Source organism: Vidua macroura, chromosome 2, assembly GCF_024509145.1.
Source record: "Vidua macroura isolate BioBank_ID:100142 chromosome 2, ASM2450914v1, whole genome shotgun sequence".
Taxonomy (NCBI): Eukaryota; Metazoa; Chordata; class Aves; order Passeriformes; family Viduidae; genus Vidua; species Vidua macroura.
The window spans coordinates 112,139,848-112,159,535 of NC_071572.1; the positions used below are offsets into that span (position 1 = coordinate 112,139,848).

At 46.8% G+C, this 19,688-nt stretch overlaps 2 protein-coding genes across 7 annotated transcripts in view; one reads left to right on the forward strand and one right to left on the reverse strand.

Annotated features, from left to right (window-relative positions):
- The first annotated feature begins 2,300 nt into the window (after positions 1-2,300).
- ACP6 (acid phosphatase 6, lysophosphatidic) lies at positions 2,301-10,164 on the forward strand. Its single transcript, XM_053971870.1, has 10 exons — positions 2,301-2,561; positions 3,977-4,105; positions 4,199-4,329; positions 4,964-5,043; positions 5,739-5,826; positions 7,244-7,376; positions 8,096-8,196; positions 9,408-9,503; positions 9,706-9,871; positions 9,986-10,164. Exons 1-10 carry the CDS (start codon positions 2,367-2,369, stop codon positions 10,124-10,126), a joined length of 1,260 nt encoding a protein of 419 aa, XP_053827845.1. The 5' UTR covers positions 2,301-2,366; the 3' UTR covers positions 10,127-10,164.
- Positions 10,165-16,386: 6,222 nt separating this feature from the next.
- BCL9 (BCL9 transcription coactivator) overlaps positions 16,387-19,688 on the reverse strand; it is a 57,198-nt gene continuing 53,896 nt past the window's right edge. For 5 of the 6 annotated variants that reach the window (XM_053970560.1, XM_053970561.1, XM_053970559.1 and 2 more), the window contains 2 exons: positions 19,220-19,480; positions 16,387-18,142 (listed from right to left, as the gene is read on the reverse strand). In XM_053970560.1, the coding sequence (XP_053826535.1) occupies positions 17,025-18,142; positions 19,220-19,480 (1,379 nt within the window). In that variant the 3' untranslated portion in view covers positions 16,387-17,024. The remainder of the gene's footprint in view (positions 18,143-19,219; positions 19,481-19,688) is intronic. The other variant, XM_053970564.1, reaches the window with a different exon arrangement.

Genomic DNA, 19,688 nt, shown 5'->3' on the forward strand with positions numbered 1-19,688 from the left:
CCCACCTCCCTAAGGGGCAACCAAATGCTATTTGTGCCTCTACCATAGAAACATTTTATGGTAAATCTCTGATTTACACCGTAAGGAGAAAAAGATCTGTCATGGAATGATAGAATGGTTTGGGTTTGGAAGGGGGACCTTGAAGATCATCCAGTTCCAAAGCCCCCATGGGCAGAGACACCTTCAACTAGACCAGATTGCTCAGAGCCTGGCCATCCTTTACCTTTGTTCAGGGACAAGGTGTTCACTTAGTCCAAAAAACAATAAACCACACCAACTCATTACGTTAAATTGTTTCTTTTGTGGGCATTTTTTAAGCATTATTTAATTTTTATCCACGTTGTGGAACAAAAAAATCTAACCATGCTAGTTGGCCTCACACCTTATCGATGTATCAGCCACACAATGACTGCATGACTTGGTCAAACTACAAAGCTCACTATGACTCAGTTTCCTCTTGAAAAAAAAAGGAAGATGTAAACACAAACTTATAAAACCAGAGTGTTCTGAGGTGTGATACATTTTTGCAGCACTGTAAAAGGCAAATGATAGCAATCATAATATTTCGCAAAGATAGCAATCATTGCAATTTTGGTTAAATTCCAACCAGGAGGAAATTTGCGCTCTGCTTTCAGAGTGGAAAGTTTCCTGAAACTTGCCTGTTCATTAGAGCTCACTGCTTTCCTTCAGTGAAAAAAAATTCACCCCTGGTGGCCATTGGATTAGCCTTCTGCTCCTCGTCTGGTCACAAAAAGCAACAGAAGGGTAAAAATAACAGGTCCTTTGAAAATGTTTCTGTAAAGATGGTGCATCTTAGAATAAATTTCTACACAGTTGGACAAAGGAAAAAAAAACAGGGCAACACCATTTGCTAAAAAATTGACAGCCGCCTGCTATTTTGGAGATCTCTCCTCTAATTGCACGCACCTGCTGTGGCGTGGTGTACTCTAAAATATATCTCACCAGTAATGCTGCTTGGCAGCAGCCAGGGCCACCCAGGAGGGACCCTGCAGTCCCAGTCTTCACAACTTCACAGGAACCGGGGTTTTCTTCCAGGCTAATATTTGAGTGGAAATACAAATAAAATCAGTGCGAGCCTCTCTCCCTGCTCACTTCTATCACATCACCTCTATCTCTCTTCCACCCTCCCTCCCTCCCCCTCTTAACTACTTTTTCCTGTTCCCTCTCCCCTCAGCATTCTTGACCCCTCACTCTCTTACAACAGAAGATTTAGGCTTGATTCCTTCATTTGTTATTTTCTTGGCTTCTGAAATATCTTTTCCCCTTCTCTCTCTGCTTTTGTTGTGCCTCTGTGTTTCACGTACTCTTAAGCTCAGAAAACTGAGGTAACCCTTTCAGAACTGCAGGGCTTTGAGAAAAACGAGGAGGTGACCAAAATCCCCCTTCTGCACGTCCTGGTGTCTGCGCCAGCCTCGCACCACCTGCAGCGGCTCCTCCCTCTGGCCTTTGTGCAGCTCACCATCCTCTTCCTCCTCTTTCTCCTTCACCCTTGCCCTGCTCCCTGAACTCTTCTGGGGACTATGACTCCAACACCTCCCCGGGCAGCCCATCCCAGTGTCTAATCACCCTTTCTGTGAAGAAATTCCTCTAAATGCCCAACGTGAACCTCCCTGGCACAGCCTGAGGCCGTGTCCTCTCATCCTGTCCCTGGTTCCCTGGGAGCAGAGGCCAAACGCCACCTGCCCACACCCTCCCTTCAGGTGGTTGTAGAGAGCGGTGAGGTCCCCGCTGAGGCTCCTTCTCTCCGCACTGAGCACCCCCAGCTCCCTCAGCGGCTTCCCACAACACTCGTGCTCCAGACCCTTCCCTTGACTCGCTCCAGCCCCTCAAGGCCTTTTCCGAAGCGAGAGGCCCAGAGCTGGACACAGCACTGGAGGTGTGGCCGAGTACAGAGGGACAATCGCTGCCCTGCTCCTGCTGGCCACGCTATTCCCGCTCCAGGCCGGGATGCCATTGGCCTCCTTGGCCACCTGGGCACACCTGGCTCAGTTCAACCGCTGTGACCAGAGCCCCAGATCCTTTCCCAGTGGACTCTTCCCCAAGGCTGGAACGCTACACGGGGTTATTGTGCACGCTGGCACCCGGCGGGTCCCCCAGAGAAGATAACGAGACGAAGACGGCGAGCGGAGACACGTGAATGCCGGCAGCCTGCGCCGACGGCCGCGTCCCCATCGGGGCGGGGGCGCGGCCGGTCCCGCCCAGCGCCGCATGGTTCCCCTGCGCGGCGCCCGCCGGGAGCCGCAGTCCGCGCCTGGTCCCCGTCTGCACCCGGTTCCAGGCGGGGCTCAGCCGGGGACTGCGCTTCCCACTGCTCCCCGCGGTGCGGCCGGGCCGGCGGGGCCGCCATGGGCTGGGGGGTTCGGCTGTGGGTGCTGGGCGGCCTGGCCGCCTGGACGCAGCGGCGGCGGGCGGCGGCGGCGGCCGCCGGGCGGGACGGCGGCGAGGGCGGGCGGCGCCGGGATCTGGAGCTGAGGCTGGTGCAGGTCGTGTTCCGGCACGGGGCGCGCACCCCGCTGCGGCCGATCCCGGGGGCAGAGCCGGTGAGCTCGGGACGGGACGGGACGGGGCAGGGGTGGTGCGAGAGGTGCCCCGACCCCGAGCCGGCGGCGCGCCCGCTGCTGAGCTCCTGCCTTGCCCGCGGCAGCCCGGTGGTTTGGCGTTTATTCCCCTTCTCGAGGCGATACCGAGAGTAATTTCCGAGGGGAAGGCATGGGAATCTGGGAGCTTGCACCCCATGCCGCGCTACAGGCTTGGGTAAGAGCGGCTGGAAAGCTGCCCAGTGGAAAAAGGCCTGGGGGTGCTGCTTGACAGCGACTGAACTGAGCCCGGTGTGCCCGGGTGGCCAGGGAGGCCAATGGCATCCTGGCCTGCAGCAGCAATAGTGTGGCCAGCAGGAGCAGGACAGTGGTCACCCCTGTCCAGTTCTGGGTCCCTCAATTGAGGAAGGACATTGAGGCACTGGAGTGAGTCCAGAGAAAGGCCACGGACCTGAGGAAGGGTCTGGGGCACAAGTGTTAAGAGAAGCCACCGAGGGAGCTGGGGGTGTTTGGTCTGGAAAAGAGGAAGCTTAGGGGTGACCTTATCACTCTTTACAACTTCTTGAAAAGTGGTTGTAGCCAGTTATGGGTCAGGCTTTTCTCCCAGGGTGAGAGATAAGTAGCAGGATGAGAGGAGAGTCTGTAATCTGTACTCCAGGAGGTTCAGGTTGGACAGTAGGAGGAATTTCTTCACAAAGAGGGGGATTAGACATTGGAATGGGCTGCACAGGGAGGTGTTGGAGTCACGGTCCCTGGAGGTGTTTAAGGAAAGACTGGATGTGGGACTGTGGCCTGGTTGACACCGTAGTGTTCAGTCACAGGTTGGACTTGATGATCTCAGAGGTCTTTTCCAACCTAGTTAATTCTGTGATTCTTTAAAGTGGAACAGCAATAGCACATTAGTGGGACAGATGACAGCAAAGGGAACAATTGCTGCAACTGCAGGGAGCCCTCAGGGGCAGGATACAGGGATGGGCAGCCTGAGGCTTTAGTCCAAGGCCAAGTTCTGCACCTCACAACGGGTGCTCAGCAAAGGTGTGGCTCCTGCCTCGGTGTTACCACAAGCTTCCACCGAGGTGGCCTGGGGAGCCAGCAGGGGTTAGCTCAGCTAGTTTCCTACAGCAGCTTTTCGCTGTGCAACAAAGAGCAGCAATTGTGATTTCCTACAGATTCTTCTCCTGTAAGGGGAGTAAAGCAAGTACTGCATCTCCTGCACATCAAATCTGCAAATCCAGAGAGTAGCACTGCTCTCATTTCTCTATGAGCTGTTTAAAGAGAGCCCTTTGTTTCTGCGTTGTGTTGTTGGCAAGGCAGCACACTGTAACACTCCAGCTTTAGTTTAATGCTCTTAAAAGTCCTTGGTTTAATGCCCTTGAAAGTTTTCCACTGAACCTGTTTGTTTGTTTGTTTACAAACAGGTGGAATGGCACCCCACTCTTTTAGATGTACCTGCTAAGACTAAGTTTGATTATGTGGTGACAGACCTTAATGGAGGACCTCAACCCCTCTCACTCTTGGATGAGGAATACCAAAAGACTGTTTTTAAGGTGAGAGTGTATTTCTTGGTGGGTTCCTCTTTCCTCTGTAGACTTTTTTATTTCCATGGTCCACTGGAGACCTCTCCTTTTCTTTGCTCTTAGGGTGGTGTGGTCGCAGGACAGCTGACAAAAGTGGGGATGCAGCAGACATTCACTCTGGGGGAACGGCTGAGGAGAAACTATGTGGAAGAAGTCAAGTTTCTTTCACCAACATTTAAGCCTTCTGAGGTCTTGTGAGTCTCTCAGTTCCTTCCTGGACCTTCCTTTCTTCCTGCCTCTTAACAAGTAGCCTTGTGCTAGGGAAGCTCTGGCTAGCATATCCTTCTCCACCCCACAGCAAACTGTCTGGTCCCCCTGGGCTTTCATCTTTGCTCAGCCTGCAGAGCCTGCCACTAGAACTCACTCATGACACAAAGCATCCAATTGCCCAGCAGTCCTGAGAGTGATGCCAGGGATTCATCTCACCTATGCTGAGCCACTGGCAGTGCTGTTATGCACTTTTGTGGTGAGCGAAGAGAAACAGGCATTTCTGGAGCACGCTTAAATTCACCGTAAACAGCTGAGATGAAGCAACCCCTACTACTCACATCAGTAATGCTGAGAGCATCTGGCTTAGGATGAGATAAAAAAACCACACCAGAGAAGTGCCAGTTTGTTATCTCCACTATCTCTGACATGCAGTTAAAGGGCAGTTCAGATTATAGGTGTCTACCTAAGATATCTATAGTGACAAAAGATGAGTCCCACTGCAGATTTCCAAAGCCATGGTGGAAGCAGAATCCTCAGTTCCAGCAAGACCTCCCCAGCTGCAGCCACGTTAACATGAAGGAGAAAGTGCTGCCTCACAAACTGCTTTCTCTCTTTCAGCATCCGTTCCACTAATATTTTCCGGAATCTGGAGTCCACACGCTGCGTGCTAGCTGGGCTGTACCAACAGCAGAAAGAAGGTTGTGGAGACTTCTGAATAGTGCCTTTCCTTGCTTAGTCTTCCCTAGATGCACACACCTTCTGCATCTCTCTGGCTCCCAGTTGTTACTTCTTCCTTGGGTCTTTGCACTTGGCTCCCTTCCCCAGTTCTCCTGGTCCTGTAGATTCTTTACCAGCTTGTCACTTGTTCCCTCTCTTTGCGTATCTTTCTGCTGCTCTTTCAGACCTGCTGAGGAGGTTAGTGTTAACCCTCTTCAAAATCAAGAAGGCAAAAAGTTCACACATCAGAAAAAGGTTTCTCAGGGAAACCCAAGTATCTTGGATACAAGTTCAGTATCTGGAGTAACTTTTACCTGTATCCTGCAGTTGGTAACTACTTGTTCTAAAAATATGCTCTGCATTTTAAAGATCTCACATCTGCTCCTTCCACATTCAGTTGCCAGAGCTCCTTACACTTCATGACACAGAGACTAAGTTTTGGCGCTAAGAAAAATGAACACACAACTGGGAAGCTTTACAAGGTGCACAGCAGGCATCCCTGTGGAAATAAATGCACAGAAACAAGTACAGTGGCTTGTGTTGCAGGTGATAGCTCAGGGGAAATTGCTAGTTTATAACACTGGACTTGAGCACAAAGACTGTGGGAGTGATTATAAAGCAGTCTAAAGAAACACAGATGCACTATGATCACAGAAACTTCCTTCTTGTTCCACAGGACCCGTTGTCATTGTCACTGATGAAGCAAGCTCTGAAATGCTCTACCCTAATTACCAGAACTGCCCACGCCTGAAATACTTGACCAGGTAATTGCCAGCAATATCTCCCTGTATGATTTCACTGCTGTTTTGTTTCAGCAGTAGTAATTTACAACAGCATATTTTCTTCCCATTTCCCAATTTCTTTCCCTATCCCTACCACTTACTGTTCTTTGGGAATGGTTAGCTATTTGTATAAAATACTTGGTAAGCGGAATTATACACCAGGCAGTGGCAGCAGAAGAAAATAACACAGAGACTTTACCTTGAAAGACCAGTTTAATTTAGTCTGTGTCTAGCAAACACTCATTACTAGCTAATATACAGCTAGTCTGTAGCATTGCTGCAGGGCAGAATTAATGTCATCTACATCCCTTAACAAGCCTTTCAAGTGTGAACATATTGGGCCTCCTTTTTATATTCAGCTTCTGGTTTGGGGTTATTTCAACAGTCCTGTCACATTCATACCTTGAAGAAACTGAAATATACTCGGCCTTGACACATTTAATGAAAACTAATGAAGTGAAATAAGGAAGATCCTACATAGAACACTCATGTTTGTAGAGTCAAGTACTCTGAAATGCCTGTGCCAGGTTTGGGCACAGGGCAGAAAATAAAAAAGACAGGCAGATATATTACAGTTTGGCTAGATTGTACATTAGCATATTTTTGCCCAAAATTCAAGAGCTGTCAGAATTCACTTGCAAGAGCTCACTGTGCAATGCTTGACTCTGCAGGCAAAGGATTGGTCTACACAGTGGTGAGGTGACAGTCCCTAGAAGCAGCATATTCAGCCTCCTTGAGTAACATCACCTGTCCAAAAAAGGAGTAAACTGCAGGGTCTGCTGCTCCCTGCCCCCCTCTGCCCACCAACTGCACCTTTTGTGACCATATCAAGGTAGACTTTTTGAGATGCATAAGCACTGCCTCAGTTTGCAGACTGCCTGGGGAGTACAATGGCCAGCATGGATATTCTCAGCTAAATTTTTAAAAATAAAATTTAAAGCAGCATAAAGATGCAAATGGCTTCTAACAAAGCAAAAGCTGGAGTTAGGCTACAAGCGATTATCTAGGTGTTTCCCATACCATACAGCAATCAGTTCAAAGCTGCTTCTTTCATGAGGCAGTCAAAGGCTACTCCCTGAAGACACAGACCTGTACTGTTCCAGTATGACCAGATCTGTTAGCTGATACATGGCACTTCTGGGGTGTTCACATCTCATCTTAATTTTTCCTCCTGCCTTTGTGAGAGCAGAGAGCCAGCTCTGATCTTTGAAATCTGGATACAGCATCTGTCCTTTCTGAACCTCAGAATCCCAACATCAGGAATCCCTCAGTATGCTGCAGTGCTTCTCTTCCACCCCTTACTGATGTGGGACAACTCCACTGGGCTGGGTGATAAGAAAAACAAAAGATAGAAAGCCTGGTGTGTGAAAAATTTTTGGTTTTCTTAATTCCTTTACAGGGATAGGTCAGAGAATGCTATGCATCAGCCAGGTATCTCTGATGACTTGAAAAAAATTAAGAAGAGGATGGGCATTGATGATGACGAGTCTGTGGATTTTTTTATCCTCCTCGATAACATTTTTGCTGAGCAGGTGAGCTGAGCTGTTCCGTTGCACTGTCACAGAAAGAAACATCCCCTTACCATGCACATGGAGGAAATCACAGTGCCAACACCCACAGATACTAATGTGCACTCCAGTACCTTTCTATGCAACCCAAAATGCTTATAGAAATAGCATGGCCTTTTGAAAAAGCACCTTGTGGGGTCAGCCTTGCTGTAGGATGGATGAAGACTTGTCTCCAGTATTTTTGTTCTTACCTTGAAATCCAGTATTTCTTTCAAGTGTAATGTAGGGCTAGTAGAGGCATTGGGCCTTGCTTACCCATTATAAAGTGCTTTCACTTTTTTGGCACTCAGCGCTCAACAGTCATCTTAATCCCAGTTCCAGCACACTACCTATGAGCCAGACTCCTTCTGCTACTGGAAGGAAGTTGGCACATTTTTACCCCTCCTTAATACCTCTTTTTTGCTGGAGCTAATGATAACTGGTCTGTCAGCTGAATGGCTCAATGTGTTACACTCCCCATGGAATTGGATCCTAAAGAACAAACATTCATCCTTCTAGTACACAGAGCAAGTCTGTGTGTTTAAAACCATCCTAAAAAACCTCACATGAGTATCGTAGTACAACACTGTAGTACAAATGGTGTGACATGAGCAGCTGTTTTCTGTGGGCAGTCATCCATGTGTCTTCAGGCTGGGTTCAGAAAGGGTCAAACCCTACCACTCTGCTGCATCTCCTCCTTCCAGGTGCACAATATGCCAAGCTGCCCTGTGCTGAAGAGCTTCCAGCAGACGGTGGAGCGCCGATGTGTTGACTCCATGCTTTTCCTTCTGGATGACAGTTCCAGGTGATTGCCTGTGTCCATGCCTCTGGCCTCAGCGCTGTCTTACCCAGGGTGGATATGCTAAACCAGCTTACTTCAGCAGACAGAAATGCTTTCCCATCTGCTGCATTCCCTCACCAGAGCCCACTCATGAGGTTTGTGCCTCAGCCGTCTCAGTGTAAAGTTCAGTGCCTTGAGTCCTAGGAAAAAGGAGTGCACACTGAGGAGACCAGGTTGCCACTGAGGTAGGCAGTGAAGGCCTCAGCTGCCACAGGGGTTTAAGTGAACCAGTGGCAAAAGAAAAGAGGAGGTGGTTCCAGCCCATGCCCTTAGGCTGCCCTTGCAGTTGCACAAGTACAGTCCAAATTCCAGCCTGGGAAGCTTATCCCAGGGATGGCACCTGCACAGCTCGGCTGAGAAGCGCTGGCGCTAGCGGAAAAAGTGATGCCAGGTCCTGCACACATGTAACTACTTGCAAAGAGAATCTGCTGCTACGTGCAGCTAATTACCTCCTCCACAGTTGTTTGTAAAGGCTGGCTGAGTTGCTAGCCTAGCAGTCATTTTCCTTTCAGATTCATTTGCAGCTGCCACATTCACCAGCTCTTCTCAGGTGGTAGTATAGGACTGTCTTTTCTTTACGATCTATTAGAGATCTCAGGTAATGAAAGACTGATTTACCCCAGTCCCACAACACCCAGGAGAGTTGGTCACACTCATCTTCCATTTCCACTGATGTATTCATTAGGTAGAGGGAGTTTCTTCCCACCAGATATTGTATAAAGATCATCCCTCTGTTTAATAAGAGGATAAAAGCTACTTTTTAAATATAACAACCACTTTCTTGAATCCTGCCCCTCTTCACCAAAGACCCCAAGCACTTCAGCTGCTGTTTTCAGCAGTCATCTTCCCTAGCTGAAACCCACACACTCAAAAACCATACCAGGGAAACCAAATAGCCTAGAGAACAATCAGAGAGTTTCTAGATTGCTATTTTACTTGGCCACACCTCATGAGACTGCTTGTTAACACCTCTCTCCTCCCATTCTGCAGTCACATTAGAGTGGTGACTGTACCCCAGCTGAACTAAAAACTGGCCATATTAATTGCACTTAATAGTTCTTAGCTACACTCAGTGCAGGTTATCAAATCATAAGAGAAAAGCAGGTTCTCAAGTTTTCATGTACAATTGTGTGAAAGTTTTAAAACCAGTAAATTTATTTCTGCTTCTTTTCTAGAGAAATTCTTCAGATGAATATTGGCCTTCTGTTCAATACCTTAGAGAAGAACATTAAAGCAGCAGTAAATCCTTCAAATCCAGCTGAAAAGGCCAGGTACAGCACAGAACTCCTCCTCTAATCATTATAAATTCTAACTTGATGGCACTGTGAAAAACTGGTTCAGAAAGACATTGAATGTGTGGGATAAAAAGGAGTGCTCACCTGCTGGAAAAAGCTTGAGTGCTACTGCCTATCCATGGAGGAACACAGCTGACATTCAGGTCTGTTTTCTTCTTTTTCCTTCTATATTTTCCAGAAAGCTGTTCCTCTATGCTGCTCATGACTCCACTCTTATTCCTCTCCTGCTGGCACTGGGCACCTTTGATCACAAGTGGCCACCTTATGCTGCTGATGTGACCCTGGAACTGTACCAGCACCAGCACTCCAAGGAGTGGTTTGTGCGTGTGGCTTACCGTGGAGAGGTGAGATCCCGTGGGAAGTCCCTCCTACAAATCTTGGGCTTGTGGTTCCACCATGCAGCAAAAAAGGGCTTTGACAGTGCAAAATATCTGTGATTCTGTCTCTTTGCCTTGCAGGAGCAAGTGGTGAAAGGCTGTAAAGCAGGTCTCTGCCCACTTGAAGAATTTCTGGAAGCTCTTTCACAGTACTCAGTCACTCCAGAGGAGTACAATAACCTATGCTGCAAAGTGGACAGGAATTGGAAAACTAACTCATAATTAAGGTGTCATAAATTAAAATTAGTTTATTGTCACAATCTTCAACTATTTTTCTTTATGTCCTTGCTAGCTTTCTCTATTCCAAATGTATTTTAGATGAGGGGACATTTTCCTACCAGACACAGGGTGGCACAGTGTCACTTTACACTGTTAGCAGCAAGCTGAAAGAAACCATGTGACAGAATGGCTCAAGTTTACTTCTGAGATGACCACACAAAAGCAGAGAGAGGCTGAAAACAGCAAGGGCGAGAACAGACCATTTAAAATTGCCCATCTGTATCAGGAATATGTGACAAAACATACTTCTTCCTCATATGGTGGGACTGTGGGATGAAGGCCAGCTTGTGCTAACAGACTTGAAAGCTTTGACATAATATTGATTTTTTTGTTTGATATCTGCAGAAGCCATTGTGCCTTTCCCTTTCTTTTGGCATGTTGGAGGGTAGCTCTCTGCAGACATTGCATAGCATTTAGCTACCCCATCTTCCTGAGGGCATTTGCATGCACAGAAAACATCTCCAAAGGGACAGAAAGCCTCCAAACCTCTTCCCTGCATTCCTCTATTCATGGAAATTCTGTCATGAACACGCAGAACAACCAAAATGGGCCAAGTACAAGAACACACAATCTTGGTGAGCTCTGCTTAATGTGCTTTAAAGCTGTTATTGACTTCAGCTTTGGGCAGCAGTGATCTATTTTGTCCTTCCTGAAAGAGGAATACAGCACTAGCCAACAGCAGTACTTCTGGCTGAGATGACAGCTTTTCCCATAAGACAGTACTAGGAATCACAATGTTGGCAGAGTCACAGAACTGTAGAGTGGTTTGGGTTGGAAGGGACCTTAAAGATCATACAGTTCCAACCCCCTGCCATGGGCGGGGATGCCATCCACTTGAGCAACTCAAAGCTTCATCCTACCTGGCCTTAAACACTTCCAGGGATGGGGCATCCACAGCTTCTCTGAGCAATCTGTGCCAGTGCCTCACCACTCTCACAGTAAAGAATTTAACCTAAATCTCTCCTCTTCAGTTTAAAACTGTTCTCCCTTGTCCTATCACTGTCTGCCCATGTAAAAAGTCACTCTTCCTCCTTCTTATAAGCCCCCCATTAGGCACTGGAAGGCTGCTCTAAAGTCCTTCTGGAGCCTTCTCTTTCCCAGGCTTTGCAGCCCCAACTCCATCAGCCTGTTTTCGTAACAGAAGTTTTCCAGTCCTTTGATAATCTTTGTGGCCTCCTCTGAACTGATTTGTACAGGTCCACGTCCTTCTTGTGCTGGGTGCCCCAGAGCTGGATGCAGCACTGCAGTGGGGTCTCACCAGAGCAGAGCAGGGGGGCAGAATCCCCTCCTTGACCCGCTGCCCACAGGGCTTTGGATTCAGCCCAGAACATGGTTGGCTTTTTGGGCTGTGAGCACATGGTACTGGCTCATGTCCAGCTTTTCATCCACCACATCTCCCAAGTGGTTCTCCAAAGGGCTGCTCTCAATGAGTTCTCCTAGACTAGGTCTCATGTCTGGGATTGCCCTGACGCAGATGCAGCACCACGTACTGGGACTTGTTGAACCTCACTAGGTTCTCACAGACTCACTTCTCAAGTTTGTCCAGGTCCTTCTCTTGTGTCAACGGCACCACTTGACTTTGTGTCCTCTGCATACTTGCTGAGGGTGCACTCGATCTCACTGACTATTTCATTGAAAAAGATCTCCTCTTTTCAATAAGTAAATAAAACTTGGTCCCTACTTCCTTTGGGATAGGCAGAGGTTAAAATAGGGGGACCATTTATTAAAATGACCCTGCAATTTAGGTTCTGTGTTACCTCTTCTTGCTTAGTGAAAAAATAATTTAATGTGATGGAGGCACTACAGCACCTTTTCCCTAAGAAGAATGGGCTGGATTTACCCCTACTCTTTCATTAGCCTGTCCCCACCACAATTACATGTTGACACCATGCACAGTGAACAGAATAATTTAACTACTAAATACATTGCTGGAGGTCTCACTGAACTACTATTAGAAGCTGTCAAAAAAGCAAACAAAACATTGTGATTTTCCATCAAGTTTTTGTACAGCCTGAAACCATAATGCCACCACATAAAAATCAATGCCTACCCCTCCTTAAGAACAGTGTGTTCTGCTCTAATCAAGCTCTCTCTTATACACAGTTTCAAGTATTTGGGGAACAGTGATGAAAATATTAGGTCTACGATTACAAGTTATTTGTGAGGCATGGACTGCTTGGAATTTTGGCCATACAAAAGGGGAATTCACATACCTACTCTTTAATATTAACTAGGAGCATCCCCAACAAAACTGACCTGCAGCCAGGTAAAAAATTGCAACACAGCCATAAGCCAGAACACTCAGCAGCACAAGTTGTTCAAGGGCAGGTAAGATTTCTAAAGGGCGCTGCTTTTACACAGTTAAGATCCTCCTGTCACTCTAGGCAGGGTAACACAAATTTCAGTAATAGCAGAAGACATGAGAAAAGCAGACCAGCTTCTTGGCAGTGGCTTGGAGGAAGACACCACTGGGAACATTGTCTCTGCAGTGCCCTCTCTGCCCTGTTCTAGCCTTACCCTTCCCCTCAGTGTCAAAGTGGTTGGGCCATGCAATGGTCCATCCCACTGAGCACTTCCATGGTAGCTGTGGGCCACAGGATGAAGGAGTTATTTCTGACCACAACTAGTGTAAATGATCATTTCACAAGAGGATTGGTTGGACAGTGGAAGAGTTTAAGTATTAAAAGACAAGGTAAGTGGGAGCTACTGTATTGCAAACACAGCATGGAAGGGCTGAGGCATTCCTGCGAATGTAGAATAAAAATTCTCAGAAATGCAACAATTTCCCAGTATCTGAAACAAAACAGCATTGCTTTTTTTCCTGTGTCATTAACTATTTTTAGGTTAAGAATTACTACCCACTGACAAAGTGAAGTACATTTTAGTAAATACAAGCCTATATCAAACATGGATCACTTTTCCTCGAGAAGTGTCACATCAGGGGGCAGGTTGCAACCAGCAGCCTGGTGAGGCTGCACAAGGAAAGCATTCACCATCATGAGTACAGAATGACACCACGAATAAAATGTAGCCTGTCCTGCCACCTGAGTGAAAACCAGCATAGCAGAGAGCACACAAAGCACCTCAAAATTAAGCCCTGCACATACCATATTTGTAATAGTCCCAACACTCTGGGGGAACAAAAAAATGGGGTGTTTCAACTTACCCTCAGAAAGATTTGGGCACCCACATCTACTCTGATCCAGGACACACGTATTGTACCAGAAGCACTGCCAGCATTCAAATCCCAACCAAGACTGATGCAGATCAGATCTCCACACACTGGTCTGTCTTCCAAAATGTGTCCCATTAGACACCTCAAGGATGTCAGGACTAAACTCCTAAGGCTGGCTCCTTGCCGTCATCTTCTTTGGCAGATTAGCTAGCCCATGATACAGGTACAAATCTCACGTTTATTTGGACGGTGCTTAAAACTGCCAGCGTACTTCACAGATGACCTGAGTGCAAGTCTACTAATTTAAAACAAACAGATTTCAAATATTTTAAACTTTTGATTTAGCAGGCACATTACTTCGCGTTTCAGAAGTTCACCATCTGCTGGGTTTACCTTTTAAGTCTCTCCACACTCCGGCTGCGCAGCCATCTGGGATGAGATAATTTGAACAGCAGACTGTTTCCTCCCATGTTACTAGAGAGGAAGAGCAGCCAAGCATGTATGAATAAAGTCTATTTCATTCTTTCAAACAAAGGTGGAGGAGGATGATTTGAAAGCTTAAAAAAAAAAAAGGGTGCGGAGGGTGGGGGGAAGAAAACTAAAAATGGCAACCCACTTTCCATCTTCAACTGTACCATGACTACCAAAGCTGAGTCACAGTTACTATTGATAAGCAGGAGGGAACAGAGCCTGACTTACAGATCCTCAGGTGAATCTGCAAGGCTGACAGCTAGAAAGCTTTTCCATTTGCAATGCAAAAAGGGAAGAAGTAGAAACAGAGCAAAACAAAGAAGTTCATCTATGCATATCTACAGAGTAATTTTCACAACTGGAGCCAGCTAAGACCGCAACTCTTGTCCATCTGCTGGTGCAAAATGCACCTATGTAGACTCAGGAGAATCTACATCTTCTGCACTTTCTGTAGGAAAAATCTCATTAAGATACCAAATGCCAGCATCATAAATTAGATAGACACAGAAGGAACTTTAATTACATAGCATATTTAAAATGTATCCTCTCACTGTTCAGTGGCTTTGAAACAGTGAATTTCCTATGCTAATTTTCCTAGAGTAAGTCAGAGCCACCTCAAATCCTTTGCTATTCAAAATCTTAAGAGGCATAGGAGGCCCCACGACAGTTTAAAAAAATCCCAAAACCTCCAGCTCATTTCTATGTCGATCAAGAACTTCGCTTTGTTCAACATGCTAAAAACAGTCAGGAGTGATGGCAGAAGTGGCAACACTTAAAAAGGTTGCATTGTAACAATTCCCATGCAAGGTCCTCAAAAGGGAGCTGTGCAACCACTTAAAGAAGAGGTAATTCCGCTCTACAGAAATAACACTTACTGTGTCATTGTCATCTCTTTCCAAAATCTTGACAAGCCTGTGCTTCACGCTGCCTGTCTTGTCAGAGGGAAGCACCACAACAGACATCCTACACTTTGTCAAAAGAGTAATTCTCACCCAAAATCATCGTAAATTTGCATGACAGCACAAAGGTGAATTTGGAAGCAGACAACAGAAGGCTCTGGGGCTTGCGTGCCTCCAACAGTGCATGGCTTCACTCATTTTATAACACCAGCAACAAAAGTTTAGTAAATCAGCCACCAAGAGGAATTCTTTTTCCACCTGTTAAGGATCAGTTAACTCTAAAATATTCTCACACACAAGCATGTTAAAAATACTCATTCTCCACACGCATTTTCACACTGATGGCCAGCCCTCTGAAGAAACTACTAATTGAAATAATTTTAAGTAGCAGTAAGTGGAAGGAAGAACAGATTAGCCACTCCATATACAGTGCTGGGGGACCAGAGAACAGCCAGCCACAGAGCTCACATCCTGGCCTACAGATCCATATCTGGCTCATGCTGGTATTCTCCAGGAGCAGGGCTCAACTCCCAAACCATGTTTTGTCATGCAGCCTTTCACTCCTCAGAAGCAGGACCATAAAACCTCCTTGCTGAAATCCTCTCAAAAGGCAAGTCTGAAAAGACAGGGGATTAGGAAGCAATCGATGAGAACTGTGGCAAAGCAACAATTTACTCAGCAGGGCTGTCTTGATAAAAATCTGCTCACTGACAATTTCTGTCTCACCTTTGTTATTAAAGTTCATCCGTTCCCCACCATCTCAGGCTCTCAGTGCTGGCAGTCAGAGCCAGCAATGACCCAATCCAGAGTGCCCAGAGAGGGACACAATTCCAGTGCCTCTGCAGACTGACACTGCTGCTCAGGGGGAGCTCAAACCCACGTACCTTGCAGCGCTGCAGACACTCTCCAGGAGGAAGTGACGGAGACAAGTTTCATCTGTTCCTTGACCCTCAACAAATTGAGGAAGTCTCTAAGTATAGTTCCTGGGGTGTTCTGAAATAAGACCTCACTCCAAGGGAAAACAAGCTCAGTTCAGGATTAAGTTAACAGAATTGCCTCAAAAGGAGCACACAGCTGCCTATTGACCAGACTTTTAGGAGCTGTCAAAGTTTAGCGCACCTGGTCTCTAGGCTGGCTGTGATCACAAGGAAAAGCAAACAGTCATCTGGCCAGCTGTTTGATCTACACAGAAACAACTGGACTGGATAAAGGAGACAGTTCATTTTTGTAAGAAACAATATATTTTATTTTTCTGACACCACAGCCCTGGCGAGTGGTTTTGTACCAAATTTAATGGAGGTTACACAGAACGTTTTACGCTGGGGAGGAAAAAAAAATAACCACAAAAAAAAATCCTGGATAACTTTTAGTGTCTGTTCCACTCCCACATTAATAAAATCACTTGGGGTTTCTAAGAAAAGGAGAATAGGAAACAGTGAGAGAGACTACTGTAGGATGTAACAGTGTCCAAGTCCAGCCCCTTCCTAAAAGTGGGAAGAGTCCCCACGTGAGGAGAGGCTCTCCTAGATTTACTCCCCAAAATAACACAATGTATTGCAGCTGCCATAGGAGGAGACAGAAGGGGACGGAGAGAGAGAGAAGCCTATTTAATAAAGAGTGGGAGGGAGAGACAGAAGGTGCTGGACAGCACGCCATAATTTGAAAAATATGTCCTTAACTTATTATTTATTTCTTTTAAAAGATTCCCCTCACTGAACTTAAGTTCCTTTTTGTGCTTTTCATTAATACTCTGCTCTGAGGTCGTAGTTTGGTTTTTCTATACATTGGAGTTGAAGGAAAATAGTCCGAAGTTCTGAAGATGGATTCTCCACCTAAAGTAAACAGCCTAGAATCCCATTCTCCTCTCACCCCAAAGACTAAAGTCTCTGCTAAAATCCCTTTTACAATATAGTACAGTACACAAAAAACCCCAAAAATAACCGAGAGTCCTGGGAGAAGCCAGTCCGAAGGACGTAAACATACAGAGAATGGTGCAACTTGTGACAAATGGCAATTCTCAAAATACAGCTACAGATTCTCAAAGCAGGTGCCGTCACGGGATACCCAAGTCCACAAAAATAATTTTTAAAAAATAAATCTTAAAAAAAAAACAACCTGTTAAAATGAATTTTTTTTTTTCAGGTAATTCCATACATTCGAGATTTCCCAAAGCATCCTCTGGTCTCTTTTCACCTATTGCATGGCCAAACTGTACTCCTGAAGCTCCCAAAAAAGCCCTCAGGACTTGGAATCTCATCTTGACAAGGATCAGAACATCCAGTCTTATGGTAGCAGCTTAAAACATCATGTTCCCTGGGTTTCCAGGGCCTTGGCTAAATCCTCCCATGCCAACATCAGCAGCCATACCTCGGGGCCTCATCTGGGGGGGAATCATGATGTTTTGTTGGGGTCCCATCATGCCCTGCATTGACATCATCATCCCAGGTGACCCCACAGGGCCCGGGTGGCTGTACAGCCCGGCGGGGGCTCGGTCCTTGCCCGGGATCATGCCCACGGCGGCCACGGGGTTGCTCATGAGCGCGGGCTGGCCGGGCATGGCGGGCTGTGCTGGTGACATCATGCGGTGGTGCGGCCCCATCATGCCCTGCTGCAGGAAGGCCGGCGGCCTCATCGGGTTGTGACCGGGCATGGACGGAGCCGTGCCGAGAGGGATATCCGGAGTTCCCACCGGCCCGGGGCCCCCCATGCCGGGCAATGTTAGTCCCATCCTTGGAGTCTGCTCTCCTATCATCCCCTGCATGTGGGAGAAGCCAGGCCCGGGACCCTGCGGCTGCTTGCGGCCTGGCACCTCCCCACGAGGGAAATACTGTAGTGTCTGGCTGGGCTTCTCCGATGGGATAATCCTGGACAGGTCAAACTCAGGTATTCCCGTGGCTCCAGGATGGATCACCTCCTGCAGCTCTGGATCAGTGAAAACCGAAGGCATGTTGTTTCCAAGAACAGTGAAGGAGTCTGGACCTCCAGGGCCTCCAGTCTTGCAAAGTGCTGGATCTGTCGAACTTTGGGGCAGGTTGCTAGGACGCCCCAGAGGTCCTTCTCCGTGGAAGCCCATTCCCGCTGGGAAATTGCCTTGTCCACCGCTGGGCCCGTTGTGTGGGAATGGCACCTGCTGTGGAGGGGACTGTACGGGAGGAAACCCCTGCGGGAAGCCCAGGCGTCCTTGAGGTACCATTGGAGACTCCTGGGAACCATGCCCCATCATTGGGTTGTGTGACATCAGGCCGGGTCCCACGGGGACCCCGTGAGGAGGTATATTGGGTCCCATAGCATTTGGAGAGGGCATCTGGTTGTTATGGGAAAGAGGCTGGGTCATTCCCATTGGGCTAAGGGTTGGCATTGGACCCACTGGGTTTGGACCTGAAATTCGAGGATTCTGAGAATTAATGCCCATTCCTAGGGAAGAAACAAGGGATCACATTTAGACAACAACCAGTAACAATCAATAAAGCTGTCAGAGAGCTTTCTGCAAGGTTACCAAGTTCACACACACACACAAAAAAACAGTGCTAGTAAAAAAAACATCAGCAGTGGCTTTGAAAAGTGTTAACCAGGAATTTGATGCCACTCGAACAGCCACTGCCCAAAGCTTGTCACTGCCCTATCATGCGGTGACTAAAGCCTGCTCCATAAGTAGGATTTCAATCCAAGCCATACTTTTACTACCTCCCTGGCAGTCTGGATGACACAGGCAGTAGCAAACATGTCTATGACAGATTATCAGCATATGGGCACTTGTCCACTGGGAAGCGACCAGAACTCCTTTCAAACCTCAGCAGCGATAAATCAGGTAACCCTCATAAGACTAAGAGGCAGTGATCAATGAGGTTAATGAGTTACCATCATGAACTTATTCAATTAGCCAGCTTTCCCCAGATATATTCAGCCATTACCGTGTGAAACACACTGCAAAGCTACAGGTAAACACATCAAGAATTCATTACCAATTGCAATTCTCTTGAAACATCTGCTCATTCCCTTTTTCAACTATTAATTCAAGAGGGTGGAGGTGCTACAGCCTACTTTTGTATTTTTGATGATTCAGTGTCAAAAAAAAAAAAAAAAACTCGAACAAACCCCTCCAAAAACAGTGAAGCTTCTATGGCACTGCCTTGAGACAGGAGAGGTAAAGTTTCCTCTAGATAACACATTGTAGATCCAGCCCTTAATCCCATGAGCAGCCTTCATTCACACAAACAATTCCAGTCTGCCTGAGGGGCAATCTCTCCCATATACAACTGTTTTCCATGTTAGACACCTTCTGAAGAACACACACTTTCTGGACAGAAAAAAAAACAGTTGCAAGGAGAATTTCCATCGCTACATTTCAGAGAATGGCAACTTCTTCCTCAAAAAAACCCCTCCATGGCTACATATTCCTCAAGTTTTTTCCCCATCTCACTGTCTTCATTTCATGAGACTTCCATAAAATCACCCTGATAACTTGTGCCTATGTTCCTTTGATTTTCTTACCTGGTACGCTGTTCATAGGTGGCAAGTTTGGGGAGCGTGCTGGAGGGGAGTCGTCATCTGAGCTGGCCACAGTTTTGATGGCATCATGATAGAGTGGCGTAGAGCTGGGCATGGCAAATTTGGACATCCTGGACATCATGATGGAGAGGGGATTCTGGGAGAGGGTTGGCTCTGGAGGCATTGTGTAAGGACTGCTAGAGGGAAGATTTCCAGGGAGAGTCGCAGGAGCAGACTGGCTGACTGTGGAAGGAGGTGGACCGCCTTAGGAAAAAAAAAAGAAAAGACAGAGAAAGAATTTAATTTTTTCTCCTTCTTACTGTTTTCCTTACATCAAACTCTTTTCCCCTAGAAATCTCAAAAACTATAAATGTTTTCTATTGCAAGACTTTACATGACTAATGCAGTCAATGACTATGAAAGGTAACCAGAAAAATAAGCCTATTGGTCAAGATGATTAATATCTGTTATC